This window comes from Cryptomeria japonica, chromosome 5 (genome assembly GCF_030272615.1).
Source record: "Cryptomeria japonica chromosome 5, Sugi_1.0, whole genome shotgun sequence".
NCBI lineage: Eukaryota > Viridiplantae > Streptophyta > Pinopsida > Cupressales > Cupressaceae > Cryptomeria > Cryptomeria japonica.
The window spans coordinates 917,818,325-917,843,342 of NC_081409.1; the positions used below are offsets into that span (position 1 = coordinate 917,818,325).

Consider the following 25,018-nt stretch of genomic DNA (forward strand, 5'->3'; position numbering starts at 1 on the left):
AATAAATTAAATAATAAAATATTAAATAATAAATATTATACTTTGCTTTTTAGTATTTACTTAGTACTATTTTGATTTCCATATCGCAATTGACAATGAAACAATATGGCAGCAGTGTGGCCTTTGGGCATTTTGTATGTTATTTCTTTAATATCTATTATGATATGCATATTGACAATGTGAATGAATTGAAATTCTGAATTATGAGTGCATATTGAGTATTGAGTCTATTGATAATGTTGTATGTTCAATGTTTGCATTCTAAAATGTTTTCATAGTATCATACACATGCTATATCCATGTTTTCATATGAATATAATGTATAGATGCATGCTTTATCCATGTTTTCATATGAACATTTCAAATTTTCCTATATATTTCACATTTTCCTTATATTTTATATAGCCGTCCCCTTTGCCGTCCCCCCCCCGTCCCCAAATTTGGCAAAAAAAATTGCTGTCCTGGAAACTCGTCCCCACGTCGCCCTGTCCCGGAAACTTGGGGTAACGTAGAATATTTCCAAAGAAATTTTCTTGTCAATGTAGCTTTGCAATTGTTTTCTGTACTGCCATTTTTATGAAATTCTCTTATCAAGCTTTGGAACTTGATAAAACGACATTAACATGAAGAAAGCTAAAAGCAATGATGGTCAAGAATTTTTTGTCTCGGGAACAGAGGTCGAACAAGAATCTCATCTAGGTTTCTCCAGATCTTAATAAGTCTGAGATTTTGGCATGTAATAAATAACATTCTGCTTTTTGAGATGGATTAATTTTTCATGCTGCATGTGAAATTGATATTGGCTTCTAACTTGCAATTTGAAATATTATGAGAAACAGGTTATTATCTATTCCCCAGGACGGACACCAACACAGCAAGGGTCTGCAAAAGTAGGAACGTGGAAAATTGATTTTATGTCAACACAAAAGTACGGAAGCCTGTTCAAGACAATTCTTAACTTTTTTCTTTCTTTTTAAATTTTAAATATTTGTCAGTTTGATCGACAAACAAAATGTTGAGAATCTCTATTCTAATTACCTATTTATGCGTACTTTTATTACTGCTTGATGCAAGTCTATACATGTCTGTGCTTGCACATGTATCCTCTATGAGACAAAAGTAACAGTGGTGTGTCATAATACATGGTTTCATAGGTGGGAGAATCCTTTGATGGGGTGGACTTCAACAGGTGATCCATATGCAAATGTGGGGGATGCTGGGCTTTACTTTAAAAGCAAAGAAGCTGCTATAAATTTTGCTGAGAAACATGGGTGGGATTATAAGGTAATCGTTACTTCCCGTTTTTGCCTCTTTTAAATATTTCTTTTTCTGTGACCAAATAAATGAGCATTAAAGTTTCTTCTTCAGCTTAGGACATGTGTGTATCTTTCAGGATACAAGCTTTTATAATGATTTGGATTGTGTATTTGTCTGAGCACGTTTTAGTTGTTCTTATAGATTTGTAATATTTACAAACGTAAATTTGAATTACATACAATTTCTGGCTTTGGAAATTCTGAAAATATTTTAGTTGTTAGGGAATCAAACATATTTATGCATATAATTGTTTAAAATTTGCAATTAAGAAACTCAAAGCTAAAAGTTGGCACATCTATCTTCATGGAACCTTGGTTGTGTTGTGTGTTTCCAGGATTCCAGCAATCCAAAAGAACTTTATCAAATTATGAAAGGTTTTTTAATGATCAAAATTGATGTATGCCAAATCTTATAATCTCACCATTTTTTTTTTCCTTTTTTTGGTAGGTAAATTGAGGGAGTCTATTGAGCTCCTCACCCACGACAAAAGAAAGGCCAAAAATTAGCCAAAGAATTCTGAAAAATTCCAAATTACAAGAAAGACTTAGCCTTTAACAAGATAAGAGAACTAAAAGAAAACATCTACCTTTGGAATGCTGGAGAACTAAAAGCAAAATAGACAGATCCCTCTACTGGAAATTTTGGAAAGACGGTACATTTCATCTCCCAAATGTCCACAGGATATTGCCACAAGATATCTTCTCCCCTTCCTAGAGATGAGTGCCTTCCATAGTTAAGTGTGTAATGCCCCCTAATTAGTTATACTTCAAATTAACCTAAATTTGCCCAAATCTAAAATAGGTAATTAAATTTATGGGAGTACCTTTGTATACTGTTTTCCATTAGTATTATATTTGTTAGATAATATCAGATTTGTAGGTTAGTTGCCATTCTTTAGTATCCAATTTTTAGTGCACCAGGGTAGGCTAGCTGGATAGGATGTCCAAGAGACCCTCCACCCTAGGTCCAAGAGCAGATGCTACATCCCTCTTGGCTCCATGTGGCAGGTGTTAAGCATCCATCATGGATTGACGTACCCAGTGAGGTGTCCTATCGCCGTTCCCCCTCATCACAACCACCTCCTCTCTTAAGCTCAAGAGCAGATGCTTCATCCCTTTTGGCTCCATATGGCAGGGGTTAGGCATCCACTATGGAGTGGCGTACCTAAGAGAGGGTCCTGCATACATTAAGCAATGAGTTTGCAATTGATATGATTTTATAACAGTCTTGTAAGGGTTACAAATTCCCTTAGTTTAGCATTATTATACCATCATACTGTCCATATTATTGTGTTATATCAGATTTTGTGACAGCATTAAATTACATTCATTATCAACTTTATAAGTTAAATTTATCACATTATATTTCAAGTTATCATCATTGTAGAATTAATTCCCATCACATTTATATTCTTATTATATCTGATTATGTTTATGTATCAGATTGTAGTATCCACTATATTTACTGTATAACTGTGATCATTTATCAGATGATCAGCTATGTTACTGCCTGTAACTTAATAATAGTTCTGATCTGAATTGATCGATGGTGATGTTACTGGATGCTTTGATTCCTTTCCTTTATATCTCTCAATGTGAGGGAGAGGTCACACCTCTTCATCATGCCCTTTGACAAAAGACACACCCTTTCACCATTAGCACTCTTTAAAGGAGTGCAACTCTTCATTATTTCTGCCCTTTGAAAGGGACACAACCTTTCACAATCAGATCTGCACTTCTTATTTAAGTCAGTTCTGCACTTCTGATTCCCAAATTATTCCCCCCTTCAAATGAGTTCTCATCTCCTTTTTATACCTCATATTTGGGAGAGTCACATCTTATCATTTCATGCCTTTTGACCATTCGTTAACTTAATTAAATTTTAATTATATTTAACTATATTCTTTTATATTGTCATTTTAATTTTAGTTTTATTCTGTTGAATTTGAATTTTATTATTTATATTTACCATTAAATTCTATTTCAAAGTGGGGACATTACAAAGTGATTCGCCTCACCATAGATTCAAGAGCCTCCATCTGTAGTCATTCAGCTTCAGATCTCCTCCTTCTATGGCTATTTGAAGGCATAGAATTCGCTTTGATTTTCCTTCTCTTGGTTTGTGAAATAGTTGAAATCTTAAAATTTATTCTTAATAATATCAAGAGGCATGTGAAGAGTTGTGTCTATTTAAGGAAAAAGGTATTTAAGAGAAACCAAGCAAGGAGGAGGGGCATCATTGAGAAAATATTTTTTTATCTGATTTCTTCTCCTTATGAAGCATGGAACTATGGTTCAATTAATCTTGAGGACGAAATGTTAATTTTGTAGATCAGAATTAAAATTTATCTTCTTCTATGTATTATCTATCACTGAATTGTTGTATAATTCTGATTGTCTTCTTTTATGTTGCAGGAGAGGAGGAGCATTTTTATTTCAATGTCCATTCTCACACATTTCATTTGGTATATGTAGTGGGCTGGGTACGGTCAAGCAATGCCTTGACTGGCCATGTCTTTTGGACATGGCCGATCAAGACATCACTTGATCGTGTCCCCTCACGATAATAAATGTTTGAATGAGAGACTTCATTTATCTCTCATTCAATCATTTATCTTACCGAGGCTATCATGCATTAACACTCCCTCTTAGCTAGGTAAGATAAATGTAAAAGGTATTGGGAGCAATATTCATAAATCGTATGATGCTTATCTTGGGACCATAGTTTCAAGATGTGAATTGCCTCTGTCGGCGATTCTATTCACAAACTCTTGAGTGGATTGCCTCTATCGGCGATTCTATCCATAAGCTCGTGTGTGGATTGCCTCAGTCGGCGATTCTATCCATGAGCTCTTGTGTGGATTGCCTCAGTCGGCGATTCTATCCACAAGCTCTTACGTGGATTGCCTCAGTCGATGATTCTATCCACAAGCTCTTGTGTGGATTGCCTCAGTCGGCGATTCTATCCACAAGCTCTTACGTGGATTGCCTTAGTCGGCGATTCTATCCATGAGCTCTTACGTGGATTGCCTCAGTCGGCGATTCTATCCATGAGCTCTTGTGTGGATTGCCTCTGTCGGCGATTCTATCCACAAGCTTTTACGTGGATTGCCTAAGTCGGCGATTCTATCCACAATCTTGAGTTATTGTAAGATTGTCACCTTCCAATAACCTCAAAAATACAAGTGGAAATCATTTGGAAGTCGTCACTTCGTTATGATTTACACAGGGCCCATAAAATAATTATTAGTATTAATAATAATAATCAATATTTACAATTTTTACCTCAGAAGTGCTCAATCTTGATTAGTAAGCTCCCTCTCAATCACAAGGTATCTTGAGTTTCTTCTAGAGAACATATTTTTCAGAACATACGTCTGAATTTCTGACTTCAGCAAGGGACGCTTGTAGTGTAAGTTTGAGAGGACAAGTTCTTGCAATGTGGCCATATTCGAGACTTTCAAGGAGATATCAATCTGATCTTAATCGGATCTTCCTTCAGGCGGTTAGGCTTTATAGAAGGAAACTTGGCTCTGATACCATGTTAATTTTGTGGATCAGAATTAAAATTTATCTTCTTCTATGTATTATCTATCACTGAATTGTTGTATAAATCTGATTGTCTTCTTTTATGTTGCAGGAGAGGAGGAGCATTTTTATTTCAATGTCCATTCTCACACATTTCATTTGGCATATGTAGTGGGCTGGGTACGGTCAAGCGATGCCTTGACCGGCCATGTCTTTTGGCCGATCAAGACATCACTTGATCGTGCCCCCTCACGATAATAAATGTTTGAATGAGAGACTTCACTTATCTCTCATTCAATCATTTATCTTACCGAGGCTATCATGCATTAACACGAAACCCCTCTAATTCTGGAATTGGACGACAAAAACCCACAAATCCATAGGTTCACATGGAATTCACCATTGTGCAAAATTGGATTCATTACAACTTGAATTAAAATATTCCTTTAACTAGCAGCAGGTCATGGCATTTTAAGGTGGATATCAAGTAGATTTGGAGGCATTTCATTAAGAAGTAGATCTTTGCAGATTTAGAGATAAATTACTAATTAGCAACCGCTGGGAAGATAAATTTGGTCTTTTCTTAGCTATAAACTACTAAACCCAATTTATGGGTTGATTTCATATTTGTATTTAATTGTGCAAACTATCATTATTGTGAAAATAATTAAATGGGATATTGCAAATTAGCATCACTTGCACTAACTATCAAGTAGGTTAATTGAGTAATATATTTGTATATAATTGCATTCTGTAAAAAATACCAATTAGCAACTGCTGGGAAGATAAATTTGGTTTTTTCTGAGCTATATTCTAAATATTATATCTGAATTAGATAGTAAACTACTAAACCCAATTTATGGGTTGATTTCATAATTGTATTTAATTGTGCAAACTATTACTATTGTGAAAAGAATTAAATGGGATATTACACATTAGCATCACTTGTACTATAAGTAGGTTAAGTAAGTAATATATTTGTAATTTTGTATATAATTGCATTCTGTAAAAATTGGGATAAAGTATTCTCACAGTTTCTGCTATAACCTTGTAGTAGCATATGTTTCTGTCTGTGAACAATAGGTATATACAGCAGCTACAGGGCACAGCGTACAAGCAATTTTTTGGTTAGTTTTTTCATTGAATGTATATTTAAGATAAAAGATCTGGGATTCTATTATGTGGCCTCAGCCTGATATCTAAAATAAGGAAGATCACAGATAGCAACCAAAGTCCTGCATTCAACACCCAAATCAGGGGATGGAGGCAGGTTTTCATTGACTGCATTAAGATCAATATAATTTTAATGTTTCTCAATGACTGCAAAATGACAGAACAAATGAAGACACACAATGGACATCCACTACAGGGTGTCATTGTCCAAGGGTTTGGGTAACAATAACTGGGCACACAAATAAGTGCATTAACTAAGCTCAAATACTTTTCACTGTAGTTTTATTGAACTGCGGCCATAGAGGAAGGGTGGAATGCACTGCCACCACTTGAAAACATGGATTGTGTATAACTGATAATTGACCAAATCGATTTTATAATATTCATGATATAAAGGTTTGCCTATATGATACAGCTTGAGTTATCAACACATTTTATAAATTATAATTGTATTACAACTAAATATATGCAATGAGAATTGAGATATATAATAGGAACACACTCCTAGACGGTTTCATTTTTTTTTGATTTTATGTCTGGTGTTAAAGAATATTGAATGAAAGGATTAAAATATTTGACACGTGAAGTTGTGCTTGGATGCATCACTTTCTTGTAATTCTTTTTTCTCTTTTGTCATAGGAAAAAAATCACGAGGAAAGCACACTAGCATCTCTTGCAATATCAAGTGAACTTGAGCTAATAAGTAATAGCGTATATATTGCTATATTCCGTAAAAATTGGGCTAAAGTTTTGTGGAAATTCTTGTAGTTTCTGCCACAACCTTATAGTAGGATCTGTAGCTTCGATTGCTTATTAATTTTTAAAAAATTCAAAACCTTGCCCAAGTAATCTGGTTCTCCTTATGTAATAGAAACATTACTTTCTTGAAATTTAGATATAAGAAGTTTTAGTGGGCTTAAAGTTCAAACTGGTAATTGTATCTATTATAAAGTGGTCCTCTATAATAATTTTAGTGTGTGGATTTAGAACTGATCAAAGTTCCCATCTAATTTTGTTTTCAATATAGTTGTCTTATTATTTTATTTAGTTTCTAAATTGCATTATTCATTGGCTTGCTTGTGCAGATCAAGGAACCTCACACCCCACTTCTAAGGGTATGCAAAACTTCTGGATTCCATTAATCCTTTAATTATTTTACCAGGGGAGAATTTAGTTTCCTTGCTTGGTTGACATTCATGTTCAATTCCATAGATTTTATATTTGGGGTTGGAAACTAGAAGTTGATAGTATTGTACTTGGGTTTAGAAAATGGAATGGGCAGATGAAGCAAAGTACTAATATATCATAGTAGCAAATGTCTTTCTTGGGAGTAACTCAGCAAACCCAAAGAAAAATATTTTTTTTATTAGTAGGGATTTTATTAGGAAAAAATGGGTTAGGGTTGGGGTGTTTTTAAATTGCTAGACTTAGCTGTTGAAAAACTGTGAAAGGTGTAAAGATGAGTAGGCTTGATCAAAATGCAGCTATTATATCAAAAAATTGCAATTTTTGGAAGATCGTGAAAAAATTGTGATGCCAAGAGAAATCATGATTTTTAAGCAATTTAATTACCTCAAAAAATGCACCAATCTGATACGTGATTTCAGCTACTAATGCAGACCAAATCTCGTGTCTTATCAGACCAAAGAAATTTGCAGCCTTCTCAAATTCAGACAAAGTTCAATGCAACAATTTTATTGATCACAGCAATTATAGATTTATACATGCTGTAGTTTATTAATTTAAAACTGACTATCAAAATCTGCTAACATTCCTTATTTCTGGAATCATAAGCTCACGCCTCTCTCTGTACAATTTGAAGTTCAGAATTTAATTCCTTGTTTTCTTCCTAACTACCACATTTCTGTTCTTTCTTCTTTGCGCTGTTTCTCTCTGTATGCTCCTCTGCACTCCAAATCCTTTTCTTTATTTCTGTTAAACTTCAAATTCCAGCACCAGTTACTCCTATCATTCCCTAAATGCCCTCACACTAACTTTCCTTCACCGCTCACTCGTTTTCAGGTGCTTACATGATGGGTAATCTGCAATATGATAGGGGTTTCCTTGGCTTATCTGTCGTCACTAATCCATGCACCTATGCTTTCTATTGCTGCTACGCACCTCCTTTTCAGCTCCTCTTCAACGCTCCCTTCATTGCTTATCCCCCCTGCATTTTATAAATTTTAAACTGAAAAATGCCCTTATGTCTCCCTGCGCTTTTCGTTCATTTGCCTGTTCATTGCTACACTTTTCTTTCTTTGCTTTAAGTTTTAATGCTGCCAATGATTGCGTCTATCCGCACACTCTTGTCTGTTTGAATTTTTTTTAGTTTCTTTTGAAATCCTTTCGTCTCCCATGCGCCCCTCCATTCTCTGCCCTGTGCAAACCTCCATCTTCCAGCTGCCACGCAATCTTAGCATATGGCATTTTGTTTTGCTTGGAGTGTAGGCGTTAGAGCTTCCTAGGCTGTTCTAAAACACTTCAAACTTTGTCGTCACGCTTGCAGAATTCCAAGGTAAGATGAGGAAAACTTTAACAAGACAGAAAGAAGGAAACCAAAATTTTCAGATTAATTACAAAGTATTTCGAAATTGAGATTTGCATCAGCTCCCATGCAAGTTTATATATGTTATACTGAATTGTGTGTATTTGTCATTTTTCCATAGAGTTTCCAAATGGGGGGATAGAAGGTCACTGGCAATGGGTTTCAGGGACCATGGACCCCAATTTGGGGACAGCATTGCAAATATATACTCATATACCAAACACAGACTCAAAACATAATGTATTTATTGCTTTTTAAAACCATAGTGGGCGGTTCAGGGGCAGCGCTCATTGTGGAGGTTTTGGGACAGCTCCCTGTAGGGTTGAGGGACAGTGCATGCCATTTTTCATAGTTTTATCACTATGTTTTCTTTGACACCAGATTCTCTTTCGTCAGAGAAAAACAGTGAAGCTGGGAAATCTGACTGGTCTAAATGATGAAGGCTGCACAGTTGAAGATGTGAATATCATCATTCTTGAATCTTTTTATTTATTTATTTTCTTATCTGTTTGTAGAAACTCTTCACTGCAGTCAGCAGAAACTTTCAAACATTTATGAAAACTAGGTAACATCTACCAGACTACCACCATCCCACTCTTACTGCTTTCTCCATTCTCTACCTAGCCTGAGGCGTCAGTGATGATTGAATTACTAAAGTATTTTATCACCAACTTCATACGGTTAAAGAAAAGAGATTATGCATCCAAGTAAACAAAATTATCAACAGCTGTTTTAATAATCTATTTTGCCTCCAAAACCCTTTACATGTACCTTCGTTCTTCCAAGGTCAACCATTTGTATATGCCATCGTGTTGTCTGACTATGCAAAGCCTTGACACAAATCAAAATTCTAAAATCATGACATAGACTTGTTTTTTTTTTAAATCAACTTTGTTACTGCCCAGGTTGCTGGGATTTCCTAGCTTCTCCAAGAAGGTCAAGGGACTCTTAAGAGTCCTAGGCCATCCCGGAGATGCTAGGCAGTTTTCCCAACATCCCCAACGGGGGGGTGTCCTAGAGATGTTACCTGCTTCTGTATGGACATCTTGGGGATGGCACGATGTAGAGATGTTTTGGTCTCCATTCCCACATCCTCAAAATGCCCCCGTTTTCAAAACTTTTTAAACTGAGGGAGAACAGCCCCACTTATTTACTGGGGGGTTACGTCCCCATGGAGCCCCATGGAGCTGTGGTATTTACGTATAATTTGCATGTGTTCTGTACGTTTTATTCAATTCATTTTTAGGATTGAAGTCTATAGTCTTGAGCTTTAGGAAACTTAGCAAAGAGTACTAGAAAATTATTACAATTTTTGGCCAGAGGAGATAACTAAATTTAACTATGTTACCCCGAGTTTCTAAAAACAGAGAAGAAAATAAAGAAATACGTATGAATAAATTCCAGCAATTTGGGGACGGGGGAAACATCTACTGGCCGTCCCCGGGACTGGGACGGGGATTTTTAGGCCAGGGACGCGTCCCCGGGTTTCCTTGAAATTTAATAATCCTTGGCAGAATTATTGTTAGTGTTCAAGGGCTTTGAGACTGTTTGACTTTGAACATACAGTTTCCTGACTGCAAAGTCCATTGTTAGCATTTTGAGTTGAAACTAGCTCCTCTATAATACCTAGAATCCTTCGTTGGATACTCCATGCACAAAGGCCATTTTGGTAATAGAATGTATTTTTTATGTGAAGTATGGTTTAAGCATATCATATCATTCCAAAATTTGTTCATTTATCTAGATTCCGTTTGTTTTATTTTTTATTGAGTTGATCTATTGTTTACCTTTTCATTTCAGCCTAAAGCATATGCAGATAATTTTAAGTGGAAAGGTCCTCCAGCCTGTGAAGATGCATGATATGACTTTGAGGAACATCTCAAATCTCCACATTGTACAAGGGTGTCAGAATCTATTCATCTTTTGTACAAAATACAATTTGGATTTTCTTATCATGGACATGATTTCAGTGTGTAGAAACTATGATGGTCAAAATTTGAAAATAAAAGATTTTTTATTTGCTAAACTCTCGTTTTTCATGCCATGGAAAAAGACCAATTTGGAAGTTGAAACAAATTAAAATGCTCAAGAGTATATTGAGTATATTCAAATGATTTTCATTATTTTTAGCATTTTCAATGAATAAATATGTTGAGTGCTAGGGAGATTCAAACTTTCCATGAGTCGATAAAAGGTGCTGTCCCAAGGTTTGATTAATCACATTTATACTGCATTGCAGCCAGAGGATCATTCCTTCCATTAGCAGTTTTTAACTTTTCATTTGTCATTTTAAGTTTTCAACTACTGAGTAAGATGATTTATGGCAAACAGCAGAATTCAAGTGGTTTAAAAAGACTATTCGTAATAGAAGGAATGAGATATATAACAGGGCCACTGCAGCTTATCTTGTGTTTGATTCAAGATTTGAAGGTCACAGTATTTGCATTGCTGTATCTCTAAACGACCCCTCAATGCTTCAATGAATCCTTAACTTCTAGTTGAACTGGTAACTTGGGAGCGAATATTTTAGAATGATCTTTCCATTCTAACTGGTAGGACCTGAGTCTTATATTATAATGCTAACCACTAGAGTAGTATAAGAAATCCTTTGAAGCTTTTTCCTCTTTTATCATCCGTCTAGGATTAAGCTGCAAGGGTCAACAGAGCATGACCTTGAAAACTACCATTAGATCTGTTGCAAACAAATAAATTTGAATACACATTAACAAATATTTCATTTTTACTTTTTTGAGGTCGATTTTCCCATAATTGTTTGTTGGCATATACAAATTTTGATAGACTTCATGAATTTAGATTTTCTTTTTTCATGTTTTTTTCTTTGTAAGCTTGTAACCTTTCCATTTTTCATGCCTTACAAAGTAACATGCAAACTTCTCCCTTCCTTCAATGGCCTTCTCATCTTAATATACTCATCTTTACGTATCTGAACTAGGAAGTGTCTTCCTGAAATTTACAAACCATTGTGCATATGAACACTGTAGCCATCTCTGAGAGTCCTTCCAAAAATCATCAGTTCCTTTTTTATTTTAATTTATAAAAGATACAAAAAATTAGATGATTTAGAAACATGTACTCAAGTTACAGTATGTGCATATAATGCAGCTATGTCTAGACCAAAATTAGCTCTTTAGAAGCCTGGATCGGCTATGTAGAGCATAGACATAAAACTAGCAACAAAATATATAAGCAGGCACTCGTTATCCACTTACACTACATTATAGAAGAATACTAAAATAATTTTTGTTAATGGACGTAACTCTTTAACATATGAATCAGCAGTAGTTTCATTAAATACATCATTTAAGTTTTCTACACGAGTGATAGTCATATGACAAATCAGCAATAGTTACATTCAAGACACCATTTAAGTTAAGTTTTCCACGAGGAATAATAATCAAGTTGCCTGTCTGGAGTGGTGAATAATTAATAGAAATTGTGTAAATGAATTGTTTGCCTTTTTAACGTGCGGAAAGTATTCGTTTTGAGAATATGAAGTGAATTATGCGCTTGGGGGCTCTTGTAACCAACGATAATCACCATGATAATTTTGTCTATTGATTATTTTATTCATGACAAACGAAATTGTAGGGTATACTGAAGCCATGTTGATTTCGAAACACTGCTTGCTAAATTTGTGTTTTGATGAGTTTTACGAAGGGTGATGGTTTTGCGATAGTTGCTTTGTCATTGACATGTAATCTCTTAAGTTTTTTAAGTGTTTGTTGGAATTCAACTTTAGTTAAGACACCCTTAGCCTTTATGAGCACTCAAGGCATGCAAGGGGAAACCATTATCTAGATAAATTATTTATCTAGGTTTCATTAGATTCACTTGATTAGTCTACTTCCACACATGCTAGCCTCACTCAACCACTTTGGGTCGAGGTCATGTTGGAATCCACTCCCCAAACAAACGTGGAATAAAACACATACATTGCTGATTTCACTTTTCACAAGAACTTGCACTTTTCTCAATTTTGAACCATATCATGACACACGATTTGAATTTGAATGGATCCATTTTCACAACACATACATTGCTGATTTCACTTTTCACAAGAACTTTGCTGATTTCACTTTTCACAAGAACTTGCACTTTTCTCAATTTTGAACCATATCATGACATACGATTTGAATGGATCTATTTTCACTTTTTACAAGGTCTGACGATATCTTCATATAATAATTTAACAGTAAATACCATAAAATCACATTTTTATAACTTTTCACAATTTTTATTAAAACTAGTAATTTGCAGCAACTCCATGGAAATAGTTCAAAATTAATCAAATTTTGAATAAACATACCTTTTTACTTTAAATGCCCACAACACCCTTATTTTAACATGAAACTTTAGCCTAAGAAAGATTGGGCAAGATGAGGGCATTTTTGAGGAAAAACATAAAAAAATCTTCAAATAAAATAATAAACTACCCAATGCAAGGTTTAAATTGATGTAAATGTCTTTCCAAACTCATCTAATATTCTTCAAACATGCAACAACAAGAATGGGATGAATTGAGAAAGAAACGAACTTTTTTATCTCAAGTTTGGTCAAAGATTCAAATGGAGAGTTCTTCCTACACACAATGAATGCATTATTCCTATCCTTATAGGACAAACCTCATGCTAATCCCTCCACTCTAGCTCCCACAATCATCAAATCAAATTTGCAGCTGTAGGGTTTTTCCTCTCACCATTTTTGTCCACTCTAGCTCCCACAATCATCAAATCAAATTTGCAGCTGTAGGGTTTTTCCTCACACCATTTTCTTGTTATTTTTAGTACTTTCAGATTGAATAAAACTTAGAAAATTAGAATAAGGTTAATTAACTTATTGTTTTCTAGACTTAAGCATAATAAAGGAAATTAAATGCAAAAGACAAAACACAGTTACCCTGGGAAAACCTCCTAGGAGGAAAAACCCAGCCAAAGGATCCTCAGATCTGATTATGATTTTGAATTCAACTGAACATTACATATGATCTTCAACCTCTTACGAAGTTTGCTGCCCTTAATTTGGGATCTGCAGGTGTCTAATAGAGTTCGCTGTCTTCTATTGATGATCTGAAGTTCACTGCCTTTAACTAGGGATCTGCAGATGTCTGATGGAGTTCGCTGTCTCCTATTGAGGATCTGCTGCTAACTAATGGAGTTCACTGTTTACTGTTGAGGATCTGCTGCTAACCAATGGAGTTCGCTGTTTGCCAGATGCCTTTAATATAAGTTCGCTTTTCACCGAATAAAATTTTCATCTGCCTAAGTTGGAATGATGATAATGAGAAGCAAGAGTCACATTTATAGGAGACTTCTTTCCTTTTAACATGTCGGCCTTCATGTATTAACATTATTAATTATATTAATTATTGATTCCTTTTAATTGAATTGAATAGGGTCGGCCCTATCAAGGAGGCGTGATATGTTTAAGTGTAGCGTGGGAGCCTTTTTAGGTGGGAGCCGAGGAGTATTGGGCCTGACCCTATATGATGGAGGCGGATTCCAATGTTGGAATCCGCCAGCCCTAATTACAAACAACACTCCCTCTTAATTAGGGAATAGAATCATAATCATAATCTTCCAGCTTGCACACAAGCATAGACTGGATCCACCTTGCATTGCTCACAAAGGGTGGAGAGGATCCTTTTCTACCATCTTACATTGCTCGCAGAGGATGGTCAAGGTTACAATACCATCTTACATTGCCCGCAGAGGATGGTTTAACAATTACACTTCCCTTTTACAATACCATCTTACATTGCCCGCAGAGGATGGTTAATAAATACACTTCTCCCTGAGAAGTTTACAATACCACCTTACATTGCCCGCAGAGGGTGGCTAACATTTACAACACCGTCTTCCATTGCCCGCAGAGGATGGTTAAGAATTATACTTCTCCCTGAGAAGTTTACACTACCACCTTACATTGCCCGCAGAGGGTGGATTTATACAATACAAAGTATCACTGAACTTGAGACTCCCTCTCAATCGGAGTTTCATTTTCTACAATACCGAGTCTATCCCTGAAGTACACAAACTTCACTTTGGATAGAGGCTTGGTAAGGATATCTGCAATCTGCTCATCAGTGCTGATGTATTTCAGTTGAATGGCACCCCTTTGCACCATATCCCGAATGAAGTGATAATGGGTTTCCACATGTTTTGACCTGTCATGAAACACTAGATTGATAGACATTTTAATACAACTCTGGTTATCACAGTGAATAACTGTAGAGTCCCATGGCTGACCAAACAATCTAGCAAGGAGCTTACGAAGCCACACTGCTTCTCTGGATGCTACACTTGCTGCAATATACTCAGCTTCAGCAGTACTCAATGCCACTGAGGATTGTTTTCTACAGGCCCAAGAGATTACTGCAGAACCCAAGCTGAAACAAATACCGGAGGTGCTTTTCCTGTCTTTGACGCTTCCAGCCTAGTCTGCATCAGAATAACCTTTCAAGGTTATTGGGGTGTTACGTGGATACTTTAGCCCAAAGCCAACTGTGCCCTGCAAGTATCTTAGAATATGCTTGGCTGCAACAAGGTGAACATGCTTGGGCAAACTCATGAACTGACTGAGGGCATTCACAACAAAACATATGTCTGGTCTAGTGTTAACTAGATACATCAGTGATCCAATCAACTGTGGGTACTCGGATGGATCTGCAAATTCAGAGTTAGCTGTAGAAACACTTAACTTCTTTAAGTTAGATTCCATAGGAGTAGACATTGGTTTACAATCCATCATTCTAAATCTTTTCAAAATGTCAATAGTATACTTCCCTTGACTTAGAAAGATTTCGTTAGATCTTTGCCATACTTCTAGACCTAGGAAATAATGCATTAGACCTAAATCTTTCATTTCAAATTCTGAAGCTAATTCTTTCTTGCATCTAATAATAAGTTCATCTTTACCAGTCAAAAATAAGTCATCCACATAAAGAACTAGAATTAGCATTTCATCATTGGCTACTTTAAAGTAAATGTTAGGGTCAGCATCATTTTTACAAAAACCTAGACTTAGCAAATATTTATCAATTCTTTCATACCAAGCACGAGGAGCTTGTTTAAGACCATATAGAGCTTTCTTTAACCTGCACACATGGGTTAATCTATCCTGAATCTCATATCCCTTAGGTTGCTCAATATAGACTTCTTCTTCAATGACACCATTGAGAAAGGCAGTCTTAACATCCATCTGATGTAGTTTCCAACCCTTAGAAGCAGCAATAGCAATTATTGTTCTAATGGAAGTATATCTAGCAACATGAACGAATGTTTCTTTATAGTCTATGCCTTCCTTTTGGGAAAAACCACGCGCTACAAATCTAGCCTTATATTTTTCAATACTACCATCAGCATTATGTTTAATTTTAAATAACCATTTAGAGGAAACAACAGACTTACCTTTGGGTCTGGGCACAAGGTACCACACATCATTCTTGATGATTGACTGATATTCTTCATCCATAGCAAGCTTCCAGGCATGATGATTTAAGGCTTCTTCAACATTGCAAGGTTCAGTTTCAATGAGATTACACATTAAAGAAACATAGTTGGAAAATACTTGAGGTCTCTTAGTTTCACGGAAGGTGCCACTTGGAGCAGCAAATCTTTCAGCTTCTTGAATGGTGTTTCTTACCCAAAGTGGTCTCTTCTTGGTAACGACAAAGTCACTAGGAATATCAGTGGGATTCATGGGTTCTGGAGGATCATCATGATCATCTTGTGGTGGAGGTTCAACTTGCTCACTCTAAATCTCAGGGTTAGTATCAACGTTCATATTTTGATTATCATCAGATTCATCAATAACACAAGAACCCTTCGATTTCTTAAATGCAATGTCTTCTTCAAATTTAACATCTCTACTTACCTCAACATGCCTTTGACCTGGGATGTAAATCCTGAATGCTTTGGAGGATTCACTGTATCCGACTAGCATGCCTTTCTTTCCGGAGGGTTCCAACTTTGATCGCTTTTCCTTGGGCACATGAACATAGACAGGACTTCCAAAGATCCTGAGGTGACTAATGTCTGGTTTGAGTCCCGTGAAGGCTTCTTCCGGGGTCATGTTCTTTAGAGCACGATGAGGACATCTATTCTGGATATATACTGCTGTTCTAGAAGCCTCAGCCCATAGGAAGGTCTGCAAGTCTTGATCGTGAATCATAGCCTTTGCAGCCTCCACAATGGTCCTATTCTTTCTTTCAGCAACACCATTTTGTTGAGGATTGTATGGAACACAAAACTCCCTCTTAATTCCTGACTCAACACAAAAATCATGAAAGCTACCGGAGGTGTATTCACCTCCATTGTCAGATCTTAAACATTTGATTCTTTTACTAGAGAGGTTTTCAGTTAATGCTTTAAACTCCTTAAATTTACTTAAGACTTCATCAAATTCTTTAGATTTCAAGAAGTAGATCCAAGTTTTCCTAGAGAAATCATCTATGAAGATTACATAATAAAGGAATCCACTAGGAGATGCTATAGACATAGGACCACATAAATTAGAGTGAACAAGTTCTAGTTTGTCTTTAGCTCTATTTTCACTTTTATGAAAAGGACTTTTAACATTCTTACCAATAGCACAACCTTTACAAGTGTTATCATGAATTTGACTGAGTTTAGGCATACCTTTGACTAGCCTTTCAAGGGATGGAAGAGCTTGATAATGTAGATGTCCAAGTCTTCTATGCCATAACTCACATGATTCCGGAGCCTCATTGATGAGGGCTTGAATAGGGTTAGTAGAGAGCTTATAAAGACTATCATATCTATGACCAATTATACGAGCAGATTCAAAACTATCTTTCTTAGACCAAGCAAGAACTTTTCCTTCAGAAAATGCAATTTGATAACCTTTATCTTCTAGAGCAGAAATGGAAATTAGGTTTCTTTTAATTCCAGGAACAAACAATATATCACCAAGATGCAAGGAAATACCAGAATCTAATTTTAGAGAAGTAGAGCCAGAACCTCTTACCGAATAACGAGCGTCATCACCAATTACTACGTGAAGGCTGATATCCTTTTCTACTAGGCCTAAAAGATGATCGCAGTAACCTGTGATGTGTCTGGAGGCACCACTGTCAATCAACCATGTATTGCTATCTGAGGGAACATTGCTAGATAGAGCGGAGATGAATAAGAAGTCATCATTTTGTTCTGAGACTTCATTTAGGTTTGCTTCACTTTGGTTAGGGTTAAACTGACATTCCTTAGCATAATGACCGAATTTGTCACATCTAAAACATCGCACACGCGAGGTATCTCTTGGTTTCTTCCAAGGGTGTTGGGAACTAAAGGATCTGGAATCCCTATTTCTTCTAGGATAAGGTTGCTTCCAATTTCCCCTTTTCTTGCATTGAGCTGCAAGCATGTGATGTTCATCTACATGGGGGCTCTTGGATTGACTCCTTGTGAAGAGGCGAGACTCTTCCTGGATGCAATCATTCTTAAGGTGATCAAGAGTAGGTAACTCCGACCGACCACTTACGGTTTGGATAAATGACTCCCAAGAGAGAGGTAGACCATTAAGGGCAATCATGACAAGGTCTTTATCTTCCATGTTATGGCCAATTAAACCTAGCCGATTCTTTAGTTCTGAAATTTTTATGAAATAGGAAATAACAGAATCTTCTTTAGCCATTTTGATATTAAGTAGTTGTTGTCTTAACGTAATTGCCCTACTCAGATTGTTAACTTCATATGTACCTTGTAGATGGTTGAACATTTCCCTTGCAGTGGTGAATGAGGCAATAGAGGTGACGAGGTGATCTTTGACTGAATCAATGAGAATCTTCCTGGCCTTGATAGCATCCCTTTTGAATTGTTTCAACTCAGCTGCATCCGAAGGCTCAGTTAGCTCTTTCGCTTCAATGAATTGGAGAAGATCTTCTTCCTCAAGAGCCAACTTGATTCGAACTTTCCATGCAGTAAAATTTAGATTCCCATCAAGCCTATCTTCAACTTTTAGCCCCATTGACTTGATTTGCAAAAGCTACAACAATCTGGAAATAAAGGTGTACTGAATTTTAAATCTGAAGATTGATCTAACCAATTAGCTCTGATACCATGTTATTTTTAGTACTTTCAGATTGAATAAAACTCAGAAAATTAGAATAAGGTTAATTAACTTATTGTTTTCCAGACTTAAGCATAATAAAGGAAATGAAATGCAAAAGACAAAACATAGTTACCCTAGGAAAACCTCCTAGGAGGAAAAACCCAGCCAAAGGATCCTCAGATCTGATTATGATTTTGAATTCAACTGAACATTACATATGATCTTCAGCCTCTTATGAAGTTTGCTGCCCTTAATTTGGGATCTGCAGGTGTCTAATAGAGTTCGCTGTCTTCTATTGATGATCTGAAGTTCACTGCCTTTAACTAGGGATTTGCAGATGTCTGATGGAGTTCGCTGTCTCCTATTGAGGATCTGCTGCTAACTAATGGAGTTCACTGTCTACTGTTGAGGATCTGCTGCTAACCAATGGAGTTCGCTGTTTGCCAGATGCCTTTAATATAAGTTCGCTTTTCACCGAATAAAATTTTCATCTGCCTAAGTTGGAATGATGATAATGAGAAGCAAGAGTCACATTTATAGGAGACTTCTTTCCTTTTAACATTTCGGCCTTCATGTATTAACATTATTAATTATATTAATTATTAATTCCTTTTAATTGAATTGAATAGGGTCGGCCCTATCAAGGAGGCGTGATATGTTTAAGTGTAGCGTGGGAGCCTTTTTAGGTGGGAGCCGAGGAGTATTGGGCCTGTCCCTATATGATGGAGGCGGATTCCAATGTTGGAATCCGCCAGCCCTAATTACAAACAACATTTCTTCCCAAAATGACATTCCTCCACTCTAGCTACCACAATCATCAAATTTGCAGCTGTAGGGTTTCCCTTCTCACACCATTTTCTTCCCAAAATGACATTAATAAAATGAGTAATTTTGCCTATTTAACAAAGCCCCCCTTTCACTTTTTGAAAATAAAATATTTAAATTAATTGTTTTGGTTCCTTGATGCATATATTACACCTTTAATTCCCAGACACATAATTGACAATACTCTTAAATCACATTAATTTAAATTATTTAATTACACCAAGTAGTCATAGAGTCAATTTCATATTTAAATTTTACAATTGTAATGTATCATATACATTTTGTAGTATTGTTACAATAAATGGTTGAGTGGACCCCATACTAGGGCTATGCCCCCTTTATTTGGTGGCTTGGAGGACAAGGGCATTGTGGCTCCCTTGTTTGGACCATGGCGCCATGACACCCTAATCCTCCTTAAAACACCCATTTTAAATGTGGATGGGCATTTCCCCGCCTTGATGGATTTTGGTCCCCGTGGCTACACTTGACTGTTGGAGGTTCACCTAATTGATAATTTACCTAGGAAACCCTATATAAGGACATCCTATCAATCCATTTTAAATCTAAGCCTTTAGACACTCTCATACATTATCATTCGTCCATCTTGTTGTTTCCCAAATCAACAGATTCAAAGTTCTAAAGAAATAGCCACTAACATGTCAACAAACTTAGAATGGGACTTGGCCAATGAACAAGACATAGTAAAAAACTGATTTCTTCTACACTTCAGGTTCTGCAAAATTTACGCGTGTTTCCCTAAACAGTGTCCAAATAATTCTCAACTTAATAGGCTCATGGCACTGTAGAACAAAGCAGTTTTTTCAATGAAAATATACCAAGGAAATAGAAATAAACACCTGGTTGTGGCTTTAACCTCAGCTTATGTCATTCTTGCATACATTGAGAATGATTTTTAAACTAACAAGTACTCTTATTTGCAGAAATATAAAAGGTGAAATAAGAATGATCCTGAATGGGTAATACGATCAATGCTTATCGTATGGAAAACAGAGTCCAACTACAAATCAATGTCAAACAACACTGTGATAACAAAACATTATAGTGGTATTTCAAACATCCCATGCCTAGCAAAAAATATTTAAATGAGTACTTATTTCCTCACCCCTTGTTATAGATATGCTGCAATGTTCTTTGAACATGATTTAATTCATTTGCTTGAAATGAAACTGATCATAAAGAACATACAACATGAACACAAGAAAGTAGGAGCAAATTGAAAGTGATCTCTTTTATTGATTTTCAGAAAATATGAGACACATCACTTGAGAGTTGCTTTTCAAAAACTTGCAGAAAAGAAACTATCTTCTATTACTATGAACTCTTAATACATATTACTTCAAATTTTCAGAATCCTTCAAACTTGGCCTTGATTTCCCTTTTCTAGAACAAGGGAGCAAAAACAAGCTTCAAGCCAAGTAAGACACTTGTCAAAATTCTATTGCCTACTAGCTAAATCATGCCTTAAGGTGTCTTTACATGTACATTTCAAAAAACTCCCATACATCATCAATGAAGGCGACAAAGTTGACAACTTCTAGAGACTGGAGTGACAGGGTTGATGTGACTGGAGCAGGGGCGTTCTTCTGCAACATCCTTTGTTAAAGTCAAACTATACTTTGGCATTGGCTTTGTCAGGTATGTTGGGCGCTAATGAGTGAAAAATGAGTGCTCTTACCACCCCATCTCAAATGGGAAACTTGTCCAAAAATATAGGAGGTGCAAAAATGGAAAAGACTTAGACTAATCTTCCTCCTCGGGCTGATCCGCTTCTAGAGAACAATACTTTTTATGCCATATGTCTACCTCATCAACCGGCCAGACAAAAGTCTTTAAGCCTTGCAACTTACTCTTTGCCTCTTTTGTCCTATGAGCTAGCACAGTTGCAACCTCCAAAGTGAATTTGTGATTCATTGAATCAGTTTCCATGATCTTGTCAATAATATTGTGATATGTATCACCTTGGGCAGAATCCTATGCCATTGAATTCAAAACTGCATTAATGGCATCTTGGAATCCCTGCTTCTATATATCTAAATCTTTGATTTGTCCTTCTCCTGTTAAAATAGTGGGAATATCCCACTTTTGAAGGCCTTTGAATGATTCCATCTTGTCACTTAATGCTTTCTTCTCTTCTTCCACGTTGTCCCCATAATTTGGGGTGCAAATGGCACATTTTTGACCGTTGAAAGAACTTCCTTTAGCATTTGACCTTTGGGGAACTAAATAATCCTGATAGGTTGAAAAAATGAAAGAATTTCATTTAATTGGTTGAGGAGCTGTGACATCAAAGAATAAGAGGCATGGACCTCACTTAATTTACCAATAACTTTATTAGAATTCTACACAATTGTAGACCTTATCTCCAAATAATTCTTTTCTACATCCTCTTTTGCCTTTTGCAGATCTTCCTTTAACTTTTCCAAATTCTCAGGTTTGGATCCTCCCAAAGACCTAATATCTATTTTTGCCAGCTCCTTTTTTACTGTCACATTTTCAATGAATAATTTATTTTGATCATGTGTGAGGGCCACATGTCTGTTCCTTAGAACTTCATGCGTCTTCTCATCTTCTTCAGCTGCTAGCTTTGCAAAATGTGCAACATGATATGTGATTGTTGTTGCCTCAACAGATGAAGTATCAACTAGGGTTTTGATTATTGCATCTGCTACCTTGTGCTCAATCCTATATAGGGCAACTGACTTATTTGTTTTTGGGGCCCTTGACTAAAGTGCAAAAGCCTTCACACTTGGATTGAACCCTGATCCATGCTCACCAAATTCATGAGCATATATTGGGTCCTTTTGTCTCATGACCTGATCTAGCAGAAAAATCTATTTAGATCCCACCCCGGAATAAGCATTATATCACTTTTTCTCACTAACTCCCTTCCCTCTTTAGGGGTGCACCTAATACTTTCTCTGTCAAAATTTTGAAGCTCATCCTCAGACAAATCCTTCAATTTCTCCCTTACCCAAAATGATTTGAATTTAGGAGTATTGACAATATTGTCATTTGACATAAATTGCATAGAAGCAATTATCCTTTCATCAGTTGCTTCCTCCAGTGGGATAGTACTCAGGATGAGTGATCTGTCCAGGTCTACAAGTACCTCTGCTACTTCATCAAACTAGAAAGTATCCGTTGGTGTGGAAGGTGGCCGAACACTTGTATCAAATTCGGGCTCAATGACCTCCACAAAATTAGAGAGCTTTGCTTTCCCCTTCACTTTTCTTGGTGGACCTACTGCAGGGGTTTCCTTTTGTGGAGTGGGCTATGAGGTAACAGTCTAAGAGGATTCTCTAGTAAAGACTACCTTTCCTTTTGACTATGAAGGCTAATAAGCCGACCTTTCTTCCAATTTCTCTTCTTTTGCCTACTCACCCTCTCTTCTTTTTAGTTTAGAAGCAAGTATTTTATCAAAATTCATCACCATGCTCATCATTCTAGCAAGGTTGTTATGAGCATTAGAGCAAAAACCTTGGAAGCTAGGGTCCTTTTCTTTCCTTTCCATTTTCAATTTCTGGAGGTAGTCACACTTTTCCCTTCTTTGAATAGCATCTGAGTGATTAGTATTTTTGATCAGATCTTCCCTCTCATTAAAATGATGAGAGTAGCCCCTCACCTTCAACCTTTGAGTTCTTAAGTCATTGATATACCCCTCAGGGTCAAAATCTTTGGCCTGACTCATTTTAAGCCTATAATTGCTTATTAGGAAGCCTTGCACCTATTCGAGTGTATTGCTGCCTAGATGAAGATCTCCAAAAACTGTCATCCTTGGAAGGTGCTGCCCCTTCTTCCCTGTCAGACTATTTCCTTCTCCATCCACATTAGGTGCCACATAAATTCAATGAACGCAAGTCTTGGGAGGAGTGTCACTGGCATAGTATGTGGTAGCTGAGGGGATCCATAAACCCTGATTATAGTGCAATTAGAATAGAAGAAAAAGTCCCCAAAATTGTGGGAGAAGGCCCCTTCTGGGTACTCAACATTCTTTGCCCTGACATGCTTCATCCTAAGGACCTTTGCTATGTGTACAAGGAACCTTGACATCCTTACTCTACACATCCCCAAGATCTTCGTTACAAAATGATCACATAACACCCGTAATCTGCAAACCTAGACCCCTTGTCCCAAATTTGGGTCCATCTTTGAACTGGCCATCTTTCCCCTATCCTTGGATCAAATTTCTTCACCTGCAGGGCATCATCCCAATCTAATCTATTTTGGGAAAGAATCATATGACAAATCAAAGAATAATGTTTGAATTTTAAAATTTCCTTTTGATTCTTGACCCCCTATAGCCCCCCATGCAGCTTGTCTTCAAGATAGGCAACAAAATCATAAAGCTCACTTGTCTCAAGATATTGAATCCTCATTGCCATTACCATAAAATCCACTGGCATTCGGGTCAATCCGTAGTCCTCTTCTAGCTCCTGGCACAGGGCATAGTAAGTCCTCACAAAGTAATCCTCAAAGATCTTCAACTCAAAGGGCTCCCTTTTAGAATCAAATAGATAACTTTTTGATCCCTTGAACATCTTCTTCATGTAGAGGGACAAAATCTTTCCCCGGTAGAGTTTCTTCTTTGTAGAATACTCTACCTTCAACTTGTTCTTATAGATCTTTGTGAGAGCACTTTTATCCAAATCAAAACATTGGACTATGGCTTCCTTGGAGACATGCAACATAACATAGCCATTGGCCACTGTTACAATCATGCTCTCTTGATGATAGTGTTTGGCCAATTCCTTGATTAGTAGTGGTTCAACAAAAACATTTGGAACTACTAATTTCCCCAAATTGAGGTTCCAGGGGTTAGAAACAGGAGCAACCTTATCCCTGTTCCCATAAAATTATGATCCATGCAGGATAGTGGAGCCCTTGTGTTTCCTTGTTGCTTAGTGTCTCGTATGGTGTTCAATATGCCTTTTGTCTTGCTGCGGGATAGCGAGAATTCATTATTTCCTTTCTATTTTGTCATCTCGCAATGCCATCATCTTATCGCTATCCATCTTGCAGGATAGCGGGGCTTCATTGTTTTTCAATGGCTTTGTTGCCCCACAACATCCTTTCTTTACCTTTAATCTACCCGTGGGATAACGGGGAAGGCAAAATATCTATCTCGCTATCCCGCACCAGTTTTTGTGTGACTCAAACCCTCCTGCGGGGTTAACCTTCACCTTGCCCTTTCATGTTCTTCTTGCTATGCTGCACGAACATTGCCCACTGTTTGTACTGCTTGCGGGGTAATGTTTTCTCAGCTTCAAGGCACATCCTGCAAGCCCAGAATTGGTCAAAATGAACACCTTGCGGGGTAGGATCCTTTTGTAAAAATGGGTTCCCCGCTATCCTGCATCCTTTGAAAACTCACAAAAAAGGTCCGCAGGATAAGAACCTAGGGTTCATAGACAACGATCCCGCTATTCCACAGGGACTAGGTATAGAGGGGCAAAACTTAAATGAAATCTTTTCGACACGTGGTTATTTGCGAAGGGTATAGGGGTTGTTGCATGGGGTATTC

At 36.8% G+C, this 25,018-nt stretch overlaps 1 protein-coding gene across 1 annotated transcript in view; it reads left to right on the forward strand.

Annotated features, from left to right (window-relative positions):
* The window catches only part of LOC131066242 (NADH dehydrogenase [ubiquinone] iron-sulfur protein 4, mitochondrial), a 62,776-nt gene extending 52,188 nt beyond the window's left edge, over window positions 1–10,588 (forward strand). The window contains exons 2-5 of the mRNA XM_058000953.2: window positions 840–928; window positions 1,155–1,284; window positions 7,103–7,132; window positions 10,363–10,588. Of these exons, the coding sequence (XP_057856936.1) occupies window positions 840–928; window positions 1,155–1,284; window positions 7,103–7,132; window positions 10,363–10,422 (309 nt within the window). The 3' untranslated portion in view covers window positions 10,423–10,588. The remainder of the gene's footprint in view (window positions 1–839; window positions 929–1,154; window positions 1,285–7,102; window positions 7,133–10,362) is intronic.
* The last annotated feature ends 14,430 nt before the right edge of the window (window positions 10,589–25,018 follow it).